Source organism: Anopheles moucheti, chromosome 3, assembly GCF_943734755.1.
Source record: "Anopheles moucheti chromosome 3, idAnoMoucSN_F20_07, whole genome shotgun sequence".
NCBI lineage: Eukaryota > Metazoa > Arthropoda > Insecta > Diptera > Culicidae > Anopheles > Anopheles moucheti.
In genome coordinates, this window is record NC_069141.1 from 38,213,168 (window position 1) to 38,237,963 (window position 24,796).

Here is a 24,796-nt window from a genome sequence, read left to right on the forward strand (position 1 = left end):
AATTTGTGCTAACCACACTGGCAGACAGAGGGGTACGGTGTTTGGGGGTGATGTATACTAGTAAATGAGGTCCGTTGGGGTGCGAAAACAGGCTCGACCGAGCCACCGTACATGGGTGCATGTATGCGTGCGTAAATAGATTTGGTTTACTGCGGTTGACATCCTCACTAACTAACGCCTACATAATCAGCTCATGTTTTGCTAAACCTCAACTGGTTTCGTATTTTTTCCCCCAGTTGCTTTCGCTTAAATAAGCAGATTTGTTTTTATTTTGCAAAAAAGTATTCTGATTTTATTGCACGCATTGAGGGTACATAGCGTTCGCGGCTGAAAAATATGCAAAATTCAATATTGCATTCAACTTTGGTGTTGGTGATTCGTGTGATCAGAGTTCAGTGAATTGATCCGTAATAGAACCCTATAGATAACTATTCAAAAATGCTGGTTTTTGATAAATTGAACAAATCGGGAAGCATTGTATAATATTTAAAACATTTCAGATTTAAAAAGGAAGGCTAATGCATTAACAATTCCAGTCATAAACGTAACTATCATTAACGGGACATGAAACAGTTTTACCAGCCATTTTCAGCAAGCTTTTTTTCTGTAACTTGATTCAACCGATTCCACTGATATCCTTTGCAGTGGACAGTTTCTTTTATTTTCTCGCGTTCACTGCGATAAAATGTGCAACTAGCGTGCTTCTGCTGCACCAAATCGAGCCATTTTGTGGGCCCTTCCTCCTCATTGCCACATCGTTTTTGTGAAGAGCGATACCTCCAGCCGCACACCTCATATTTCCGACCCCTCTCCGTTCCAGCCTCTAGAATGCTTTTTTTTTGTGCAGTTCCCTACTTTACCCCGTTTTTTTCGTTGCGAAAGCGAACTGCGCGAAATTATACAAACCCTAGCCACACACTAGCCGCGGCACGGTAGCAATCCTAGAGGATGTTCTCGGGAAACAATGAAGGGGGGGCTGATGAGAAATCGTCGTCGTAGTTGCAAAAAAGCACCAAAAGATGACCAAGGGATAAGGATATAGTGTACGATCGCGGTAGGATTGAATGGGAGTTTTAACGCAGGGGGGTAGGAGAAAAAGAACACCCAGAAGTTGCACGTCAAAAAAAAAGGAAGTTTAAAAAAGGAATGGAAAGTTTGGAACAAAAGAATAAACGAGAATTCGCGCGCGCACATCCAACTTTCGGGCATCCAGCATTTGCGGATCCAGCGTACCGGTTCATTCTTCTCCGGTTCCAACCTTGTGCATCCGTATTACGCCCTGGAACCCCGTCGCCCCGTACAGCCAGGATCCCTCCCTCAGGACTTTGGAGCTGTCCATTTTTTCTTCTCACATTCTCGTACGCAGTGTTTCTACGGTGTGCTATTTCCTTCTTCGGGCGGTTATGTTTGGTTTGTTGGATGTTTTTTTTCATTATTGAAATGAATCTTTTTTGTTTCATGCGCCCAAGGGCGACATTATTTTTTGTAGAAAATTTTTTAATTTTAAAATAATTATTATATTTATTATCTACTTTAGTATCAAACTAACTCTATCCTTCGTGACTTTTAAGTACTGAAAATGGTCTCTCTGAAATTGTTCTGTTTGACTACTGCATCTAGAAAGAAATTGTTTCAATGAAACATTTCAGTGAAATGTTTCAACTTTACCGTAAACTGCTTGGTATATAAAGCCGTTTTGTCGATTATTTGGTCCGTCCCGACACCAACGCGTAATGGCCGGCGAAAGCACCGAATTTCCAAATGCAGGACCATCGCGCGGAATCGGTGCACCCCAAAACAATAAAAAAACGCACACAAAAGAAGTATGTGAAAAAAGTCGCGGCCGAGCTGTTGGAAATGAAAGTGATGGAGGGTATAAAAATAAAGGAAACTTTCATAGCTCCCTCAATTCATTCGCGGTGCCGCGCTGCAATTCTACTGCGAACTGCGTTGAGCGTATCAAAGGAACTAAAAATGGGACAGAAAAAAGTATTAAAAAAATGCGAAAACATCAGCCTTTGCTGCCGTTGATGTGAAGAGCGGGTTTTTTTTTGTCCTATTTTAAGTGTGTGTGTGTTTTAAAATTCTTTTCCTATGCGTTTTTTACCTTCGTAGTCCGGCAGTAGATAGAGCCACAGTAAAGCTCCTGGCGAATGGTGAAACAGGAGCACCGAGTTTTGCGAAGTTAAGGCTCTTTCGGTAGCTACGGGGAGCAGCATCCAGCAGAAAGAGAAGGATTGGCAGAAGAAATAAAAAAAAAAGCACGAGGTGTCACAGAGAGTCATAAAGGAGCCGAGTGGGTTCGGCGGCATAGGAACTGCTCTTCCTGTCCATACACAAACGGCTCCCACGAGAATGTGTGTGTGTCTGTGTGTGGTCGTTTTTTTAATCTTTGCAACATTGGTCCATGCTCCAACAACAGGCTTTGAACAGCGGCTTTGGGTCGGATCAACCAAGGACGATGAGCGCACGGAGCAAAACACAGGAAAACTCGAAAGAGACTCGAACTCCGACATAGCGAGCAAGCCCTGCCCTGGACGGTTGCGTCTATCTCCATCTGCAACGCGGGAGTTCCGGGTGCAAGTTTGGGTGCCATTTAAGTTTCCATTTTTTCCGCCCCGTGTGCGTACATGCTCGCACATCCCACCGTTCCGTTGGCGTGGTAGGAAAACTTACCCACCGCTTGTGCCAACTCGATCAGCAGGAAGTGTCCGCATTTTGTGCGGCTCCAGAGTGTACGAGCTGTACAGCTTCACCAAGAGCCGGAGGGGGTTGCCATTTTTGGCAGGTTTTGGTTTTTATTTTGCTGCTGCTGTACGAACTGCGAAGAAGTGCATAGGAAAACTTTAAATGAAATGAGTTTTCATACACATAGCTGAAGTGTGTATTGTGTGCACGGGAGAGGGAAAGAAAAGGCGTCATAAAGATGAGGTGAGCGGCTTATGGCGTGTTCTGATGGTGCATTAATGAGAACAAGGCGTCGTAATTAGTCGTGAACAGGGAAAATTGGGCTGAAAAGTAGACGCAAGTGGAATAGAAAGTTTAACTATGATTGTGAAAAAATAGCATTAATTCTATTCGCTTCAGATTGCACTACGGCAAGGATCTATTATTTATTCTTAAGCATTGAAATTTTTGAACCGGTTCCGCCTAAGCTGCCTTGAAATTCTTGTCGATTTACTTCTGGGTTTTTCCCATCCAAATTTTCACCTTATCGAGCACTTTTGCCTCGGGGAATTCTTTACGCAACCCGCGTCGCGTTGAGCTGCAAAATAAATAACTTCCACACTGCTGCAACTTCTCGACAGGTGGCATAACCACCGGGTGTGTACGTCGCTCTTTTTAACAACGAAGGGTTCCCATGTCGCTGCCAATACACACTGCTTTGCGAAAAAGATGTTGCTGCTCATTTCTGTACGTGTGTGTGTGCGCGCAACCCACAGTTCGCGGCCACACCGAGCACGGTTCCAGCCCCGTAAGCAGCGCGGAGGGAAATAATATCCTAAGTTAGCGAAAAAAGTTAAAATTGATTTTGCTTTGCTTTCGTTGCTGTGGCCCCCCCCCCCCCCCCCCCCGTCTACCCAACGGGCAGCATCCCGTTTGTGGCTGGTAGCGGTGAGTGAACCAAGGCAAAAAAGGTCGGCACTTTGTCGCGACCGAAGGCTGATTCGACGTGAAGCCTCCACTTGCTGACGACGTGGAGCATTGAACGCGGGATCTCCAGCCGCAAGGCAGGATTGAAAAGATGCGTAAGATGTGATAAAGTACACGTTTTCGTTGGTGAAAATCATGCCCGTTTGGTTGGGCAACATAAAGAATGGCTTGTCCACTCAGTCGATGGTATGAAAAGAGAGTAGTGTACTCATAGTTACTGATGCAAAGGTTAATTATATTTTATAATAACCTTTTTAATAAACTTAATTAAACGGTAATTATATTTTAGAAATCATCATATTTCGAAGACGCATAGTGTGCCATGAGAATGGAGACACCTGGTGGTTCACTTAAACCAACTAGAATCTATAGCAAGTTTGACTGAAATATTAACAGTAATATGTTTAAAAGTTTATTTAAAAAATATTTTTCTAAAAAACAAAAATTTTACAAACACAGCTTCACCTTGTGCAATACCATACACCTGTGTGTGTGTGTGTGTTTTTTTTTTAGAAGAGTTCATACGTAGACGACCCTTCAGTCACGTCAAGTTTCGGCAAGTAGGGAGGAACATTAGTAGAAAATATTGTCCGTGCCTGAGAGGCTCCCTAACGAGACGGTACACTCAATGGGAGGGTATGCTTGCCCCAGCACCTACTGATGACGATGCAGAAGCGAACGAACGAAACTTTTGACAGATGTTGATGGCGCTGACAGGACGATGACGATGCACAGTAGCACAAAGGGCTGTTTTAAACGAATACCTTTTTACGAGGTTAAAAATTCGTTAACCACCTTTTTGAGCCATGAAACGGAATAAGGGATATCTTCAAATTAAAATTGAATTTTTACAATATTTTACGTAAATGTTATTTTTTAATGCATGTAACTAGAAATATTAGTGAACTCTTCGTCGAAACGTGAGGTTGCTTACGTTCTCCTGATGCTTGCACTGCTTAAGCTTTCCGTGGGGAATTAAATAACGTAAGCATCCGGGAACGTGATAATGCAACTGAGATTGTTTCGACGTGCTGCTCAGGTTTGAGTTGGGGTTTTCCGTACCTTCCCTCTAAGCAGCATCGAAAAGCAGCTGGAAACACGAAAAAACGCACTTTTTGTTTCCTTTTTTTTTAATCCACCGTATACTACTACTTCGAACGGTGAACTGGAACCAAAGACCCATCGCATAGTGAGCAACTACTAAAACGTGGAGATAGATACTATTCCGTACCGAAGTATTGGTGAGAGTGAACCAACAGTGACTCTCCTTTAAGCGACGATAGAGGTCAAGGTAGGAAGGCCATGAGCAAGAAAGACGATACCGTCCGACGGCACGGAATACTGCCTTTCCCATTGGGGGTAAAGACATTGCGAGAAACGCCATGAAAATATAGGACAAAAACGCGACTAAGCAACACGAAACAACGTTCGTAAACTAACAGCGCGCTTCCCAAGCTAAGGATAAGTTGTACGAAAAGTTAGCAACAACAACATCGGCAGCAGCAGCAGCAGCAGCACCAGCAAAAAACATCAAACTCCCGTTTCAACAAATGGGCAAACGAAGAGGCAAACGAAAGGAAATAAGGCACAAAAAAAGGATACTCCATTCTTATGGGAATGTGAGCACGAAATGGTAGAAAAACTCGCGCGCCACTAAGGAGAGAATACGACATCCAGACACGGAAGGAATTCAAATATGGCCATGCCATGCGAGAAGAGTTCGCTCGGTGTGTGCGTTTTCTACTGGTGGCCCATCAAGACGGGGTGGTTGCTCGTGAGCATCCGCCATCCGGGTCTACCGCACGCTCGGTTCCATTGCACTTTGCCGGGTGGGCAAAAAAAAAACGAAAAAACGGACCCGCAGTCGTCTCCGACGGTGTGTCGCGTGTAAATAAAAACTAGAGCACCGCGTGGATAGCAGATTTGGTCCGGTTTTTGGGGCGTCTAACGTTGAAAGACGCAGTGGTCGGTTTTGGGAACGAACGGCTCGTACGAACGATTACCAGCCAGGATTGAAGGCGGTAGACGTACGGAGTGAGTGTAATTTCTCTTCTTTCTTCATCTGCTCGAGACGATGCCGGTTCTTGTAGGGAGTGTATTTTTTTCTGTTTTGTTCGGAAACCCCCTAACTCGTGCACACATACACCCATTTGTAGCGACTATCGATGTCTGTCCTGCCGCACACGGAATGGTAAAGTTTAGCTGTCTGCTTGGCATTCCTGTTAGGTTTTTTTTTCTCTCCTTCTCTTTGCACTGTCGCCTTTCCCATTCCATTCTGCACGGCTCTTCTGAAAGGCTGAATAAATCCACACAACCGACAGAATAAAAACTTTTCCACCATTCTAGCGCAGCCGGGGACACGGGGGGTGTACCAAGCTCATCAGGAGTGCTCCGGTGGTGTTCTCTCCCCACCAGCACAGCTCTTTATCCCACGAAATGCCCAAACGCTGCAACGCTAGCCCGGTTTGCTCATCTTTCCATCCGCGCGAAGGGTTGCATTAATCGTCCAACGGGTTTCGTCCGAAAATGTCCACCCGTTGGCTGGAAAAGAATGTTGTGTGGCTGTGGAGGATGCTTTTTTTCCACCTAAAACCCCGCCGTGTTCGATCGGCAACGGTTCTTCGGCCCGTGGAAGGCGTCCACCAAAAAATGGGTTCCTGTGATGATCGTAAATTATCTTCTAGCGTTTTGTCTGGTAGTTTTTAAGTGCGGAATTCTTTAGCCACTGAAGCGGCGAGATTAGAACGATGGATGGCTGTAAAAGAATAAAGGGAAAGCGGGATAGACGGGACGGAATACTTTGCAAAGATTACCCGGACGGAAGGTTTTTAACGTTGGCGAAGGAAAGTTATGTAAGATTTTTTTTTCAACCGTTTGAAAACTCGTTTTATATTGTGTGTTGTGTATGGTATTAGCAAGACGACAACTCTCCGTTTTAGCTTATTAGGTAAGAATAATTTTTGGTTGTTGAACCTTTTGAAGCTAACAGACTACAATTTAGTTTAAACCGATATCAACTTAATAATAACAATTCACTATAGTTCGGTAATTTGCAAATGTTACAGTTTTCAATCTTATATCGATCAATCTATCAATGTGATAGATCATACCATTAATTAAAAAGCTTAAACTTTTAGCCTGAATCTGCCAAATAATCCAGGAGCCGGGCTGTATCATTCTGCATAGATTCGTAAAGAAAATAGTATTTTGACACACAGAATGTCATAAGAGGATTGAAAAATTGAACCACAAAAAATTGGGACCACAAATTGAAAAAAAAATGGATTTAATGTTTAAAAATTCAACTTTACATTAAATTCATTTAAAACAAATTATAAGTCTGATTATTAAAAATATTTAAAAATTTGGTTCAATAATCCTTTTTTTGGAGTTTTCATATAAAAATGTTGGTTCACATTTTTGGCATAAGACAAACATGGCTTTATCTGGTTCATACAAGCAAGCAAAATGCTTTGTTTTGACATTTGTCATTTGACAGTTGAGCTTTTTTCCTACACTTAACTTGGCTTGTCATTTGCTATGGGATAGCTGTAAGCGCATAAGCCTGCAAACGTCAAAACGCATACAAAAAAACTGGCTGGAACTGGAAAAAACTGGATTCCGGCCATTAACGGATAAGAAAAAGTTACTATCCTGAATTTTCCATTTTACCCCAATATTCTTCGATTCAGTGACGTTGGTATCGCTTGATACCCTGGCGATGATTAATGCTGCAATTGCGAAAGAAGCGAAGGGCATGCAAAAAAGAAAACTCCGTATACGCCTTCAAAGCAAAAGAAATTATCCCTTTGAAGTGGAGTGAATAGATCGACTGCTGAAAAAGGAAGAGAAAAAAGTTGTGTGCTAATTAAATATTAAACATTAAAAATTTTCACCCCGAGTGGATCGGTATATCCTGGTATACCTTTTTTAATTTACGCTCATGTTTTACTTGTGCTTTTTTAATATTTTTTGTTTGCTGGCGTTGTTGTTACTTTCGCACGAGTGTGCGTTAAGTTCAGCGGAAGACTTGGTGACTGCTTGAAAGGATGTGACGATGTGCGTCGGTGCGTTGCCGGTGCTCAGCTGGCGGTGAAGGTTTGTCCTATTTGAATAATTACTGCGCACACGGCACGAGCCTGAGTGGCGGGAAAAAAGGTACGCGGGGCTAATAGCTTGTTGCATTTGTGGAGGGAAAGAAAAAAGCGAATCACCAACGATATCGGGCAGGGCGGAAAAAATGGCCAGCCAGTAAAGGTCCCATGCCAAGAAAGTCGTTGGAGTAATATTTTATGCAATGCAAGGACTTTAAAATGTCACGCTCTGGGTTGCGTTCAGGTGTTGGATAATGATAAGAAGTTGCAGTCAAATCATATTTGTTTGTTCATTATACACGATGCGTTGAATTAGCGAAACTTTTGTGAGTTAATATTCCATCTTTATTCTTCTTCATACACACAAACAAAGTCTGATGCGTTTGTTGCTTCTAAAGTCCAACGATGTCTTTTTTGTTCGATGTGTCGTGTTTCGTACTTTAAATGGGACAGCTTTGCGCGGGAACTTCACCGCGCTCGACTTCAACTGTCTATCAATCAATCAATTCGGATTTTTCGGAGAGATTTATTTTCCGTTTCCACTATCTATGGGCTTCACCGACAAAAGCTCTTACATATTGTCTCATGCTTCCGCCCGCTGGGGATGTCTATCGGCTCGGAGATCCTGCGGGTGAATGGTGCGTGATTCATTTTCGGGTGGAATTGGTTTTTTTCCTGATGAGTTTTTTGAGCTTGCACACCATATAAAGACTCCAATGTTGGATAGCGTACAACAGCGGGAATATTGGTGAGAAATGTAAAATGTGAAAAAAAAAATCTCCAAACTGCAAAGCAACCAAAAGCAATTGCTAACAAGCACCAAAGTTTTAACTTTCAAACGATGGTTCGGATGAAGAATTGTTTGCTGCCCTTGCTGTAGCCCTTCCACCTGATTGCCTCTTAAGGTTGGTTGGTTGCCGTCGATCGAACACCTAAGGGCGAGTGTAATTGAGATAAAAAAAAGCATCGAGCAACAACAAAGAGATCTTCGGGACGCTCGTTTTTATCGTTTGAAATTGCAGCATTGCGCAACGTTGACAACGGTCGCTGGCGTGCTAAGAAACTCTGCTGAGCTGTACAGTAAATTAATCTTGGTTCCCATGCTACTCCGTTGTCCGTTTTGCAGTGTCCTTCTTGGTGCCATTTTTTCGAAAGACAAACATTTTTCCATCGCTTTTTGGATGTCGACGTTTGACGTTCTAATTGGTCAAGTGAAGGTGATCGGTGGTGATTTTCTTGCCATTCGCATAGGCCACGTGGAATGCGAAAAGGAAAGGAAACACATCCGCTGGCCTATTCGGAGTTTTGAGCAGACATGAATGAATCTACTCGTGACAGGGACGATTAAATTAACCTTCAAGCTGCTTGATAAAGAATTATAAAAATGAGCATCTAATAATACATGCTTTATAGCGTAAAGTCTTCGATTGGTGGGATTTTATGGTGAGAAATGAATGTCATTTTTGTTTTCTACATGGAGACGCCTGATACCTCTTGTAACTACAATATTTTTTCTATTGTTATTGTGTTCCCAGGAATCATTTTTGGTGGTACATCAAATGCATTGGAAACTTTTATAGATCCCATTCGAGGTGGTTTGCGTCAAACTGACTTCAAACGATGCCATTTCATCGTTCACATTCATGACTATTCATTTCACCCCCAAGGTCACTATAATTTCGTGGGCAACAGATTGTTTGTCCGCCCGAACAGTCCAAAATGTACGCCCGCTTCTTATTGCACCAAAAATCATCTTACAATCCATCCTGGCAGCAGACGAACAGAACGGTTAGGTGACGGCAAAACATGCGCCGGGAAATACGATTCCCGTGAAGTTCAAGTTTGTATTTAAGCGCGTCGCACGCGAGCATTCGTGAAATTGTTTGTCGGACGACGAGTGCGGCCACGTTTCATTTCGTCCGCCCGTGCGACATAAATTGTTACCGCTAAGTGAGGCTTATCGCTTACCTGGTTCGCGAGAAACTGGCAACACGTTCCGGGAAATCGTCTGTTGCATTGGTGGTACCTTTGCACGGTTACAGCATTTCCCGGGAACCGTCTTCTCGCTTCCAGTGGCAAAAGCAATTGGAAACATTTATGCAGACGAATCATAATTTTCGCCTCGAGTAAAGCAGCTTTCGCTGGAGTGATGGAGCAAAATATCCAAGGTTTAGGTTGTATTTGTTGCTTGCATGTATTTTACCGAAAGTGCTTACATGGTTGTTTAGATGTTTGATAAAGGCAAGCGGCAGTACAAATAGATTGAGCAGAAGATAGCTCATAGATGTAACATGACATGATAATAGTAAAATTACAGCACATGACAGTACAATTGTGACACAAGATAGCAGAAAGTCAGTAATGTTTGACAAATGATAGTCTAGCTCGCTAGCAACACATGGACACCACAATAGTGGCACATGCTGGCAAAAAGCCAGTAAAATGGAATGTTTGACAGGAAATGGCCCAAAAGTCTCAAATAAAGCGAATGCGACCATAAAACGATCGCAGCACATGATAGCACAATAGTGGCACATGATATTAGAAAATCAGTAATTTGATTTCTGACATTTTATGTAAAGTAGAGCGAATTTAATTAAGTAAAAACTACAAAAATTCCTTTTATTAAATGAATACATCATCTGATGGACAAAATGTATCGTCGAGCGCGAGTTTGCTCTTGACTAATACCGGTTTACTGGCTCCGTGGCATCATGTGGCATCATCACAATTATGCTATAATGTGCTACAATTTTATTACGCCTAATGCACACATTCTTTTTGGTTTTTTCGGATATTTATTATAAAAGTTCTGATAAGACAATACGACGAATGAGACGCGATATTATAACAATAAATAAAAATAAGAAATATATATAATTATTGAAAACATCTGACTTGTAATTGCTTTGTTTTAAATCATCGCAACATTGCTGCTTTCCGAACTGATAAATCCATATCGCTCCTTAATGAACGTACCATAGTAAAGAGCTCTCACAGAATCATAATTTTTCATTCCGAGAATAAAAACAATAATATGAATCTTTATTCATGTGTGGGCTTGTTTTGTAGTTTTTAATGTATGCTAGCCTCACAAATTTAAATTTGAATAATGGAATTAATTTTGAAATAATCTACCGAAGCATCTCATCCCTTCGATCCGCGTATGACCCACTTCTTCTTGTAGAATACCCACGCTTAGAATTTCTGGAGTTGAGTGTTATTTAAGGATACAATATATGTTTTTAGAAAGGGAAAAATATTGTGAGGAAACAATTTTTGAAAACTGTACCCTTTTATGAGGTTCTGGTGTATCGATTACCGGTAACACCATCGTAGGCGTCCTTGCCCTTGGCAATAAACATACATGAACAGGTACAGAAAAACAATATCAGAAGAAAAGATTTCGAAAAATAAAACCCTCCATCTTAAATACTTTCCGGCCAGCCCCAATAACACCGTGCGGGGTTTCCCGTTTGGAAGCATCGTTTTAGGAATCGTGTTTGTTTATTGTGCCAACGCTTCATCGTCCTACGGGGTGCGATCGTTCGTCCTTTTGTCGAGCAGCAAGTTTTGCATGCACGAAACAGAACAATCGCTCACTGGAATTCGTCGTCTGTCTGGCATGGCGGCGAAGTGTAATGCCAAAACATAAAAGATCCGAACACAATCGCCGCCCCAATCGGCGAGTAGTGGGGTTGCGACCAGAGGGAGGCAGACTCCTTTCAAGGTCAGTAAATGCAAACGAACAGTGTATTACGCTGTGTTGGACTGGAGGGGATGTTTGTATGCTGTGTTTACCCGAGCGACCCAGTTTCGATTGTCATTTTATTCACGTTGGTCGTACGTTCAAAAGCGGAAAGATGAGTTTGGCAGTGCTTGCGAACGGTGGCGCATTTTTGGAACTGCTCAGGTGTATGATGTGAACTCGCGTTAAATTAAACTTGCCAACAATGGAGGGAGAAAAGAGAGAGGGAGAGTGATCGTTGTGTGAATAAGCGATCTCCCGAGCATCACTAGATCATTTTAAAAAGTATCTCAAATTCTACAGAATAATCATCTTGTCTAAAACACCGTTAGGGACAAAAACTTTTTTGCTGTAAATTCATTTTTCACCGTTTCGCATTCTCGGTAACCTCTCTTGTGCGAAAAAAAGGGAATTCAGCACACAATGAATCCATTTCGGTTCTCTGCTTCACCTTCTGCTCCACCAACCGGAGCCGCCGTCATCCTTCAAACGAACAGAAGCGTTACCAGTTTGTCTGCGGGCGTCGAAAAAATGGTCACAATTTTTTGTGCGTTTGCTCCCGGTGCGGTGGCCAACAGGAGCCGAATAAAAATCCCCGGCCGTTTTCCTCCAGCTTTCTTGCTTGGCCTTGGGTAGGGCAGCGGCATTTGCCTTTCATCGACGTATCCTTGCCTCGCATACAGGCACACGCGGGACACTCGCTGGATGCGGATGGAACGGCAAATGATAACCTGGGACAGTCCCCAGTTGGCAGGATTCCACCGTTTTTCTTCACGCCGTTCGTACGTTTGTGTGGCTGTATTTGTGCTTTGGAGCTGTTTGTGTGCGTGTGTGTGTGCGGGAATCGGAACAGTTCTTTGTTTTCCACGAGCCTCCCATACGCGAGGCCCTCGCCCTCGGCTCAACATTCTGCCAGGACGTTTTTTTCCCCAATTGGCTGTTTGGTTGCCGTTTTTATGCATTTGAAATGAACGTTTAAACTCGAACGTACCAGCTGAGGTTCGGCATTCGAGCGGTTGTTGAACCATCTACACCAGCACACAGTTTAATACATAGAGAATGGAGATGGAAATGTATATCATGATAGGGCAAAACAAAAAAACAAGAACTAATCTCTGGCATTCGGTTATACAGTCGAATGAAGTATAACGATGGTTAACGAAGAACGGGAAGGATAGAGGGAACCATGCACGGCGTGAGAAAGACATGCTCGGAAGCCGTCCCTTTCGGGGCATGTGTTTTTGTTTACAGTGCGTCACGTTTAGTATTCCAATGAATATCTCTCGTTTTCATCTTTCTTTCACTGCATTTGTTACACACATATGTGAATATTTTGAACTCATATGTGAATAATTATTATCTAACTGCTTAAATTTAAAATAATTGTTGTATTTACTATATCTATTAGCAATAGCTTTTTATAGCAAATATCATTTATGTTATTTATTATTTGAATTTTATAGAACCACATTAAAACCATTTAAAGTTTTGAAATTGTTGATTTACAGTACACATTTACAACTTACTAACATGAAGACAATTTAAGCCTGTGTTGTTCGTTCACTGAGTTTCTGATTTTTTCTTCTTATCGCTGTTACTTTACCAAACGCAACGGCTATGCGGAAAGTACGAAAAGAAAAACCACACACCATCCTGGCTGGCATGGGCCATATCAGAACGATTCGTATTCTTCTCACTCGCACACACTTTCGATAACTATTTATTCACTCCGCATTACCCATTTGTGGAGCGTCCTGGTACGATGCTCGCACCACTACGCGCTCAACATTTTCCCCAGTTTTTCTCCTCTAAAGTTCGGAAAAGCTGTGAAAACACACGAAACCACCCGGTATGACCACCCGCGCCAACCTGGTGCTTGGAGCGTGGAGAACCGTATTGGTTGGTATTAGTACCGACGACGAACGATGCTGTACGGAGCCGGCGTTAAAGTTTGTTTGGTTTTTCATGCTGCCCCTTTTTGCATTCATTTTCTCCACAATTGCCCCGTTCACCTATCGTTGCCCTGGCGTGCGTGTCCCGGCTGATCGGATCGATGTTGTGTTTTTATGTGTGCTCACCATCAGCTTGGTTGCTGGCATTCGTTGTTAGCTCCGAGCAGATTCTGTGCCGTTTTTGGGTGGCATGTGATGTGTTGTTGGAAAGATTGCTAGAATATAAACATTGGAAAATATTCTTAAGAATTGTAGAAAATGTAAGAAGGGGTTTACTTAGTTATTTAAGTCTAAACAATTAGTGACATGAAGTAAATATTCAACAAAGAAATAAAACACTACAAATGAGGTTGAAGCGAAGATGGTGGAAGAGAATAAAAAAAGCTATGGATTTTGGTTGTCAATTAATAATAATTGCACATTAGAATTATATTTCATCACTTTTTCTACTATTGGTAGCCTCAAGCCGCTTTTAGTGAAAATGTTTATGAACATATGCAAAAGGAAATATTTGTTATTACGTAAATCATAATCAATCCCAGTGCTTTGGGATGTTCCGAGGATCCAAACACGATCGTAGATATTTTCCCCAATTCGTGTAACAAATTCCCAAAACTTATCAACAGCTTTGAAGCCAACCGAGATATATAGCTGAGCTGGTGCATTTGCTCTTTCTATCCGTGCGCCCTTCCGGGAGAGGGCGTCCGAATGTTGTAGCCTTGCCATCCGAAAAAGGGGACCGAAAGGTGGCCATGGGGCACCCAGGCGTGGACAAATGGTGGAGTTCTGGCGTCATCACGGTCCGACTGTTGCGTGCATAAAAACGAACGCTTTTCCCCTTTCGCTTCCGATTCTCTCGCTTCCGATTGCGCTCTCCCGACGCGTATCGGCCATTCTCTCTGTTTTGGTTTTTATGCACGTGTTCGCCAACCGTCTCGCGTCGTAAATAAATGCTGTCATGTTGGCTTCTTTTTTGCTGCCCCCCGGTTGGGCAGGCATACACTGCCACTCCTGCCTTCCAACGGTGCCACGGGACAAAGTGGGACAGAGTGGCGCTCCTGATTCGTTCAATCTCTCCATCCCGCTTCCGCTACCCGCCCGCTCACGGTTCCGGTGGGAGAGGGGGGAGGTGTTTTCCGGTTCGAGATGCGCCATTAGCGTTTTTCACCACGTGCTTTTTCTGCACACTTTCTATACAAAACCAACACAGCCAGGCGCTCAACTTTCCAACACAAGTGCGCACGTGAACAAGGGCAGCAGCAAAAAGCAGAAGAAGAAGAGCGGGAACAAATGGCCACCACCACCACCACCAGTGAGGTCGTTCTCGTAGACGTACATAAACATTTCTTGTGCTCCCGCGCAATGAAGGAAAAAAAAACACGGGAGGAATTCAGGACGACAACCCGGAAGGACCAGCGAGCGCAGGGCAAAAGGGCAATAGGGTTGGAATGGAAATTGACCGTGAGCCAAGGGGTGATGGGAGGGTGTTAGAGGGCGAGGAGAAGCATACAGAGCGCTACCATTGCCATAGACGCCGACAACGAAGAACCACATGTTTTAGCGTTGGTTAATTTATGGCGTACGAGTGACTTGACGTTTCGATGGGTCATCCGAGAGAGGTACTATGAGCATAGAGAGCAACAACAGAAAAAAAACAGATATGTTGCAGAGGCGAATTTAAAGAAAACCGACCGTCAGCGATGATCGAGACACCGATTTATCCATTCACCAAACGTAGAAGGGCTTGGCATAGAGAAAGTATCGGCCGATAAACATCTAAGTCTAAAGTCACTATTTGGAGGCTAACTGTGAAGAAGTTATTCACTGCAAACGAAGTGAACATTAAAAATCTCTATTTAACTATGATCTTCCTTTGGAAACTCGTGTATTTTCTAATGTTCAATTGTAACAGGAACTCATTATATCTTTAATGATTCAAATAAATTCATTTTTGGATCTTAATAATGATAATTAATCATTAATTCCTATGCATTCTTTAAGCTGGGTTTTTCAGAAAAATATGTCTGCTGTAATTCATTAAATGTTGGAGCGGGGCAACGTTTCGTAATGCGACATTTTGAGAATTCAAGGCTCAACGTCAGTTAAATTCACGCTTCGCACAAGAGCATTGACAGCGGAAACTCTTGCAAGGATTTTATTTGTATTGACCGGCCGGCCAGGTTTCTTGGTCCTAATTATTCTCCTCATAGCGCCTACTCGAAGGTAAAACTGCTCAATTTCTGTTTGAAATTTTGTTTTGCAACTGTGTACTAATATATGCCTTTTTGCCTCAAGTACATTGCTACATTTTATTATTTCCATTAGTTACTTCGAACGAAAACTTAATCTCTTTTTGATGCAATACATTGCGCCGACTCGTTCACGTTACTTTTATAATCGGATTAGAAACAGGTTTCTTGGTGGCACCGAGTTTCCCTGGAATCCATTGCTCATTCGGATCCCCACGGTGGTCACGAATCTTTTTAAATGTTCTAGGTATATTTAATTTGCGTTTCAAGTGCCGGGTGCCCATTGACTTCACTTGATTGACTGTGTGGGACTTTATTTGCCCAATGTGATGAGCCGTTAAACGATGGTCATTAGAGGATGGCGACCTATGGGCGAGGGATACATACATTCATAAGAAAAATAAACAGATACCCATCCGTCTTCAAAAGGCAGCGATACTGTCAAGAAAACACTCGAGAAAGGATCACAACAGCAACAGCAAAAAATGGTGAAGAATTATTTCCTCGACTTCAAAAGTGCCACTAATGGCAGTTGATACTGTACAACCGGAATCGAAATGAGTAATTGACTTCCTTTCCTCTGCCCCACCCCTGCGTACGCTAAGGGCCTGTGTTGGCAAGTAAGGATAGGGCGAAAAAAAGTTCTTCTACACAGATGTACTGTAACGCTTGAATTTTAAAACCCATTGCCGTTTATTTTGCGCCCAGCAAGGGTTGGGCCAGTTGGGTGGTTTTTGAATTGCAAGAAACGGTTGCTTTGTTTTACGGCGAGGTAAACTTGTGTGAGGAAAAGATGTTTTTATCGATCTTAATGAGTTATCCATTTAAACCCCGTTTTTTGTACGGTTGTTTGTCCACGGTAAGCTATTTCTTCTCGAACTAGGTATTAAGACGAACATCGATAAGTTTTCTTTCGATAGTCAAATGTTGAAAGTAACTTTTTTGTGCAAATTATGTGAATAGATTTCATTCGTTTAATATCCGTTTTTACAAGGATTTCTATTGAACAAAACAAACAAGAGTAGCCACGTCGTAGTGATATAGTTGTATATTTAACACCAATTAAAATAGTACACGATAGAACCAATGGAGCCGTTCGCCGTTATACGAGAAATAAAAAGTTACTAAAATTTATAATATTCTTATATTTATTTGTTCATACAAACAGATTTAACATTCTTGTTTATCTCCAAAAACTTGTTAATAGTTTTCTCCTTTTATTCTGTGATTTTAATTACCCATTTCTAAACAGTCAAGACCTCCGCATGGGGACACACATTTCCGTCAACGTTTTGAACCCACACCGGCCGTGTCGTTGAGTCACGTTTCGCTCACGATACCATTCATTTTGGGGCTTATAATTGCCGGGGATGTAAAATAAATGCTTCGCTGGTCCATCACTTGGAGTGATGAAAATTTAAATTGTTTCAAACGATCGTCGCTGCGCGGAAACAGGTACTCTCACAAACAGCAACAGTTAAAAGGGAGTGCGTCTTTCCGTTATTGTGACCGAACGCATTTAATGCTAATGTTTTTGTTTTCTTTTCGGTTAGATAATGAGTACCGGTTTCATTTTTTTTTCATTTGGAACATTTTTTTTAGCCTGCGATCGTACACGAAGGGAACTTTTTGCAATTTTTTATTGGTTACCTAATTATTTAAAAGTATATAAACGGCATGGGTATACGAAGTTGCTCTCAAACAGCCGGAACCACCCGTTTCTTCAAGAGGCCCAACCATTATTTACTGACTGACCGGCACTCTAGCCAAATCTTACGCTGGCAATGTGTTTGAATTTCTCTTGCATTTCCATTAGCTGCGTCGTAAGTCATCGTAAGATGCAAAGTGTATGTATTTTTTTGTAATAAATTCTACAGTTCAAACGAAGTAAATTGTGAGTGTTGTTAATGTGTGTTTCATTCGAATAGCATCATATGATAGGATATGATAACCGTTGTTTGTCAGGTTTTTATTTAAAGTAAATGTAATTTGTCACTTAACGGCAAAGATAAGGTCTGTTTTTTGGGTAAAATTTAAGATACAATGTTGATAGAGTTCGTACGCAACATCATTATTTGCCGATGGAAACGGTGTTGATGCATCATCTTCTGTAAAAATCTTCGCAAGGTGTACAACTAGCAACCACGAACGAAGACATTGCAGTCGTTTTAATAGAAATTGAGACGTGTTACATTTCATATAACCCAACCCAATTCTGTTTCAAATTAAGAATTTATGGAGTGTTTTTTCCTTGTGACAATTGTAATTAAATAATTGTCAAATTAATTGTCAATATAATAATTAAAAGGTCAAATTGATAATCAATATTTTATTTAAAAAAAAAATCATTTATATTTTATTTTCTAGGGCCTATCTATGAAATTTATCTGTTGATTATGTTAACTTTAAATAAACAACCAATATAAGTACGTTACATTTCTACTAACTATCAATATTGTAATCAATTTGGTTCTTTACGTACTGTTACACTCACGTGAGGCTACAATTTAATTTACGCCATTGCATTCTAACGGTAAGCATTGGAAATTCATAAACGTCCGAACAGTTTTGAGCGGTTGCTTGTCGTTAATTTTGCACCACGAGGTGTGTACTGTTTTTTTTGTGTACCCAAAGAAAATCTATCCACAAAAAATATATTCCGGTACACCAAGAGGGGAGAAAAAAAAATCAAATTACCATCCACACCAAGGGTGCCCTCTAAAATGACGATCTTCGCTTGATGAGCCCCTGGCTGGGGGTGCCGACAAAATTAATGAACTAAAAAAATACACATACATTAAGATCACGATCAAGCGGTACTAACAAAGTGTGTGTGGGGGGGGGGGGGGGAGGGGGAAGGGAGGAAGAATCATGAAAACCCCCCATAGCATCCCCATTCCTCATGCACGCTAACGGGCAAGCACGAAATGAATGGCTGCGGACGCCACGGGTTCTGAGATGACTCTTTAGACGGGAGGAAGGCAAGAAAAAGCTCCAACTTCAACTGAACGAACAACAGCAAAAACCGGAACAAAGAGCGCGAGAGAGAAGGGCTTGGGGCCGATCCTACAGGCGTCAAACAACGATGGTGCGCGTTAAACGGTAACTCGATAATTGATTGCTGAAAAAAGTAATTAACTATCCTGGACCGTTCATTACCATACGAACAATTACACTTTTGCGGGCAACCCCAATAGAGGAATAGCGAAAGGCCGCGAAGTGTGTGTGTGAGGAACAATTGGGAGGTAAAAAAGACGGTGGCCAAAAGAAAAAAGGTCTGTCATCGTTCTGACCATCTGTGGCGCTCCCGGTATACAAAGTTGGCCAAATGGTCAGTGGCGCTTCAAGATCGCGTCGGTTCGCGTGATTCGGGATGGATGCCTGTCGAGTTAAACCCGACCTGAGCTGATCAGCATCAGGCGCTATTGCGTTCGGATGCTTTGCTGTTGTGTGCTTCTCGACTGTTCGTTGAAGTGAAATGGTACTCATCGTGTAGTTGTTGTACATGATCATGCGCGCACCGTATGCTAATTTCATCACTTCGATCATGTGGATGCGCGCTTGAACCTATCGCACAGAGCGCTGCTATATTTCAACGTACTCTAGAAGCTTTAAGACAAGAGTCTTTTGAATTTCAGTGATAGTTCGTTAAGTTTGAAGCTAATTATCACCGGATGAAGGAAACGATGTCACTTGCGATCATACGCTCAAATGACAGCAACAAAAAATATGTGAGCGGATGATGATGATGTTGTCAATGCATCTCGACAGTTGGTTGGGAAATTGAAGCCACCGGCACCGGCAGCAGCTGACGGGGGAGCCTGTAATTGTGCATCAACATGACCCCAAACAGTGTATCGAACGTACCCATCGTTATCACTTCCGGTGATTTCACCGAAAGCAGATGCCGATCTAGTCGATCAATGCGATCGTATGCGAAAAAAGGTACCAGGTGATCCATTCGGTCCCATGAATGAAAGCTCAAGATGCGGTGCGTACGTTACAACAAGCTGGCCGCTTACACATTTCCGGTTGTGCAAGGTCTTCGGAGGCTCCACAGATGAATGAGTGAGTGTTTTGACAGCTGAACGCCAACACCGCCGGCGGTATCGTTTAATTGATAAGCGTGGCAATTTCATTCATCGTGCCACCAAGGAAACAGTTGTCGATCGGCAAAGAAAAGGTGGTACGCTGGCCCCTTTAAAATGTCATTGCAAAATGAATGAATGAAGAAGGTGTACGCGGGCCAGTTTTTGACATTCATTCAATAAAACCAGATGAAACGCGTTACAGATGATCGGCTCCGTGATGCGCATGATGAAGTATGTTATTATATTATTACAACGCTTTTATAATGGGTAAATTATAGTCCATTTGACATACTGTCTTCGCATCTTTTTTATTCGGTTTGTTTACTTTCTTTCTTTGAACATTTCTGGTGCATAATGACTTACTGGTTCGATTATGTAATGTTGTAACGCATGTCACTTCAAATGTACACAGTTTAGCAGTTGTATAAATAATCACGAATAAACCTATTTATAGTGACGATAGAAAATTTAAAAAAGCTCAAGAATAGTACTAATTAGTGACAATAATATTAATAAATGTATAGTATTTAGCTACATAGTCAAATATTAACACACATCATACAACATAAGGAATATTACCTTGCACATTAATTTATTTGAATATTGCTCTTGTTGAATTTGTGGGACATTAAAAAAAACATATTGGGTGTATAGGCAAGTTTCCAGTCATTTTTCTACAAAGTTTTGAATATTATTTCTTTTTCATATTTTTGATCATAGGTTTGTCTATAAGAAACTATATTTTTCCCAACTGTCTGAAAAATGATAAATTATATGCAATTATATGCAGTCTTTAAAATCCAAGAATGAATTCATTCAATTTGCGATTCACTCGACAAAAAATGAAGCGCATTGCGCATCGAAACATGTGCTAATCGAGTAATTTCATGTATGAACTATAAAATAGATGAGGTTGAATTTATCATTATCTATTCTGTCATTGTTTTATCGTTATTAACAGAAGTAGTAACATTGAGTCGAACAATGTCATGATAGAAAATTACTGACACATGGATAGTCTTATGTTCTGACCGTTTATTGGAATCAATATTTAATATTTGACATCTTTCTTATCACACCACGGCTAGGCCATGGCTTTCCGTGAGGGAAAATTTTGATTTGTTGTCGAATAAGCTTGTTCACTGGGCTTGGCGTATGTTTAGGCTAATCCTTACTACTGCTAAATAAATTTCTTGAAATAAACAAGAGATCTAACACGGATAAGTGCTTCAGAAGATACGATTGTGTTAAATTACGTATCTGTTTGCTGAAAACTTTAAATAAAGTTTTAAAAAATCCTCTGTGAAAATGCTCAAAATTTAATGATGTATAATTATCAACAGATATCCAACCAATAAATATACCACATATTTGTCTGATGTGATGTACGAGTGGCGTCTACTTTTACAATACGATGATAACTTTCTGGTAGACCCAATAATGGTCAGCAAACCGAACTATTTTTAAACAATGTCTAAAAATGTATACAAATATAAGAATTACAACGAATTACTTTCCTAAAAGTATTTTTTGTGATTATGTGAGCTTCTTATGTAAAAAACTAGGCACAATGGTTTACATTACAATCATTTTTTGATACCTACTTGATACCTTAATGTTTTAGAAATTAATTTAACTTTTGAGCTTCATTCTAATTGATTGCTGTGCATTATTAAGTTAACAAAACTGAAGCTTAGGTTAGCTTGATTTGTATCACATGGTATACCCGTCCGTTAATGGTAAGAAAATGGACTGTAAAATATTGCTAAATATTACCCAATTGATCGTTTCCTAAGCATGAGCTAATGAGTAAGCGGTAAATATAACTCTCCAAGAACACTTACTGCATACCTTCGTTTGACCGGAAGCGCAAAAGCTATGCTAAACTGTTCGAGTTATAGCTTTTATGATCGCAACGTACTTTGAGAACCGTATCGATTGAATTGAACATTAGCCAAGGCGATGCACACCATAAATCATGCCAAAACCATAGATGCTCATTAACAATTATTTAACAGTTAATTTTTTGTGCTGTGGAATGGAATGTTAATTTAAAACATATCTCTTTTATTCTTACATTTACAGCAAACTTGCAGTTTTTGATGGGAAGAAGGCAATCCGTGGTGGTATACCGTTCATTTTCCGTAAGTATTTATCAGCTGTTAGGTTGTGCGGACATGTCTGTTATCGAAGTTAATGTCGACAAATCCTTTCCATCAGCCCAATTTGGCCCCTGGAACTTTGGTCCACAGCATGGTTTTGGGCGGGTGGTACGATGGACGCTGGAGCGTGCCCCGGAACGGTTACCGAGCGGAGACGTGGAAGCAGTCTTCAGCCTAATGGACAACGAAATTACCCGCTCGATGTGGAACTATCCGTAAGGAAGGGTCGTTAGAATCGTCCACGAATGTTCGCTACATGTACCACGTTTGCATCTCTTTCTCTGCAGCTTCCGTATCACGTACCGGTTGATTCTACGCGAGAAAGAACTCCACTTTCACATTGGCGTGTACAACCCGAGCAAAGACATGACCTTCTCGTTCAATCTGCTGCTGCACACTTACCTAAAGGTGCCGGACGTGCGCCGGTGTCAGATCACGGGACTGCACGGCTGTACATTCATCGATAAGGTAAGGTGTGCCGAAATGTTGCTGCAATGGGAACATCGGTAAAGTGTGTACCACCAATCCATATTACAGACACGGGACGGAGCCATCTATCAGGAGGGTCGTGACGCGGTGACAATCAACGAATGGACGGATCGAATCTACCAGCACACGCCCCAGGAGCACATAATCACGAATGTGGTGTCCGGGCGCAAGATGCGTCTGCAGAAGTATAACTTTCCCGACACGGTCGTGTGGAACCCGTGGATGGAGAAGGCCCGTGAGTGTCAAGACTTTGGTGATGATGAGTACCCGAACATGATCTGCGTTGAGGCGGGCCACGTTTCGACGCCGGTCATTCTGCTGCCCGGCACCGCGTTTGAGGCGTCACAAATACTTCAGGTTCGTGCCTTGCCGCTGTCTAGCTTCCACCAGCTCACTAACGTGCTTTCCGCTTTTGTTTTGTAGGTTATGTGAGTAGAAACCCCGGGAGGTACTGTGACCCGCAGTAAAGGTTCCTCCCGAGCAAAATCCAAAAAGAATCAGCAACAACAACAGCAGCAACAGCAACAACAGCAGCAGCAGCAGCAACAGCAGCAACAACAACCGTCGCAACAACCACAATCTCAACAACAAAATAATCAACAGCAGCAACAGCAACAGCAGCAACAACAGCAGCAGCAACAGCAGCAGCAGCAACAACAGCAGCAGCAGCTTCAACAACAGCAGCAACAGCTGGCAACGAATGCTGCCGCGCTGTGGCAGGTGCCAGCCGCTGCAGCAGCGGCTGCTGCCTGCTGGAACAACTATGCCAACTTCCAGACGGCTGGAGTGTTGGCGTTCAAGATGCCACCGTCCTGTGGCGGACTTTGCGGTCCGCAAACCAATTGCGAGCTGTGTTCGTTAAATTCGAACTAGATTCCGTACCATTATGTGCTGCCAATGCGCTAGGTTGTGCTTCTTTTTGTGCGCAAATTCAATCCAATTTGCGTAAGGTCAACGGTCTGCTGGTTCGCTCCAGATATTGGTTCTTGTTTGAGAAATTGGATAACTCTGGATTGGATGCTGAGAGTTCCATATGGATGATATATTTAATGACAATATTCATCTTCTCAGAGGAAGATCAATACAGAGGGCTGTAATCAACCACCTGTTGTGACCTAGGATTTTGCTCAAGAAAGTGTCAATGAAGGGTTTTCATTTTTTTCTTATTTGTATTTCACTAGTTAACTTTACTTTAAATACCATAAATAATCGTATTTGTTTATAAGATGTACTTTCGGCTAGGTGAGACGAAAAAAAGACAAACATTGCAAACCAATTCCCCCATCATCTTCGTTCTGACATTTTACCGAAAGAACTGGCGGGTGGAATTGTGGAAGCATGTTTCTTTTTTTTTTACAACTTTTAACCAATAAACTATGAAGTGGGTAATCAAAACATAGCGATTAATGCGAATGATCATAGATAGTGGTATGGCAGCTTTTTTTTCTCTTGTTCGTGGCAACAGGGAAGGAAACATTTAAATTTGCAAACTACTAGTGTTAATAGGAATTGATAATTGAAGCGGCGCCCCATGGCGTGTGTTTTATTGCGATGGCCCTTGAAGTAACACAGGGCATACTCGGTGTACAGAGTAGTTAAGCGAGGGCTGAATAGGAGCGGGGGAGTTAGAATTGAACTTAAATGACAAAAAATACAAGATAATACGAACCCATGAAGATAAACCTAAGCTTCGTTAGTAACAGATTCAGCGAGGGAAAAGCTCCGAGACAACCGTCACGTAATAGTAATGCAATGGGTGGTCTACGAATAGTGGAATATTAGTAGTTAGGTTTTACAATTTCTTTTTCGTGGCACCTCGGCGTGTCGTGTAAAACTATTTGAGACGATTCAACTGCAATTTGTTTCTACTGGTAACTGTGTTCAACATTCGCCGCTAATGTTTTTTGTCTTCTACTAGAACGCCTTTATTGAAAATGTGTTACCATTCGGTGTCCTGATGTGAGGGCAAGAATTTCCGGCACGTTGTTTTTATTGATCATTTGTAACTGTTTGTATCGTGGGGATATTTAAACGAGTGGGATAATATTCGCTAAGCGAAAAATGTGTGTGTGTGATTTTTTTGTTTGTTTTTTTTTTGGTTCCGCCTATCAGTCGTCAATTTTGTACGTGAAAAATAAAATACGCACAACACAAAGTGAAAAAAGAGGAATTTACGGTGTGATAAACTGTTACTATAGTGTGAAAATTGTCCAAATCAGAATTATGTTCTAGCTCATCCTTTTAGTTTTTAAATTATGTTTTGGCACAGATGTAAAAGCACACAACGAATAGGTTTGCGAAAAATTAATTTTAGATTTCAGAATTCCAGACAGATCAGAAAACAAATAACAGCGGAA

General features: G+C 41.7%; 1 protein-coding gene across 1 annotated transcript in view; it reads left to right on the plus strand.

Annotated features, from left to right (window-relative positions):
• LOC128301653 (uncharacterized) overlaps positions 1–22,994 on the plus strand; it is a 38,581-nt gene extending 15,587 nt beyond the window's left edge. The window contains exons 3-7 of the mRNA XM_053038238.1: positions 21,874–21,932; positions 22,009–22,165; positions 22,238–22,418; positions 22,488–22,796; positions 22,863–22,994. Of these exons, the coding sequence (XP_052894198.1) occupies positions 21,874–21,932; positions 22,009–22,165; positions 22,238–22,418; positions 22,488–22,796; positions 22,863–22,871 (715 nt within the window). The 3' untranslated portion in view covers positions 22,872–22,994. The remainder of the gene's footprint in view (positions 1–21,873; positions 21,933–22,008; positions 22,166–22,237; positions 22,419–22,487; positions 22,797–22,862) is intronic.
• Positions 22,995–24,796: the final 1,802 nt, after the last annotated feature.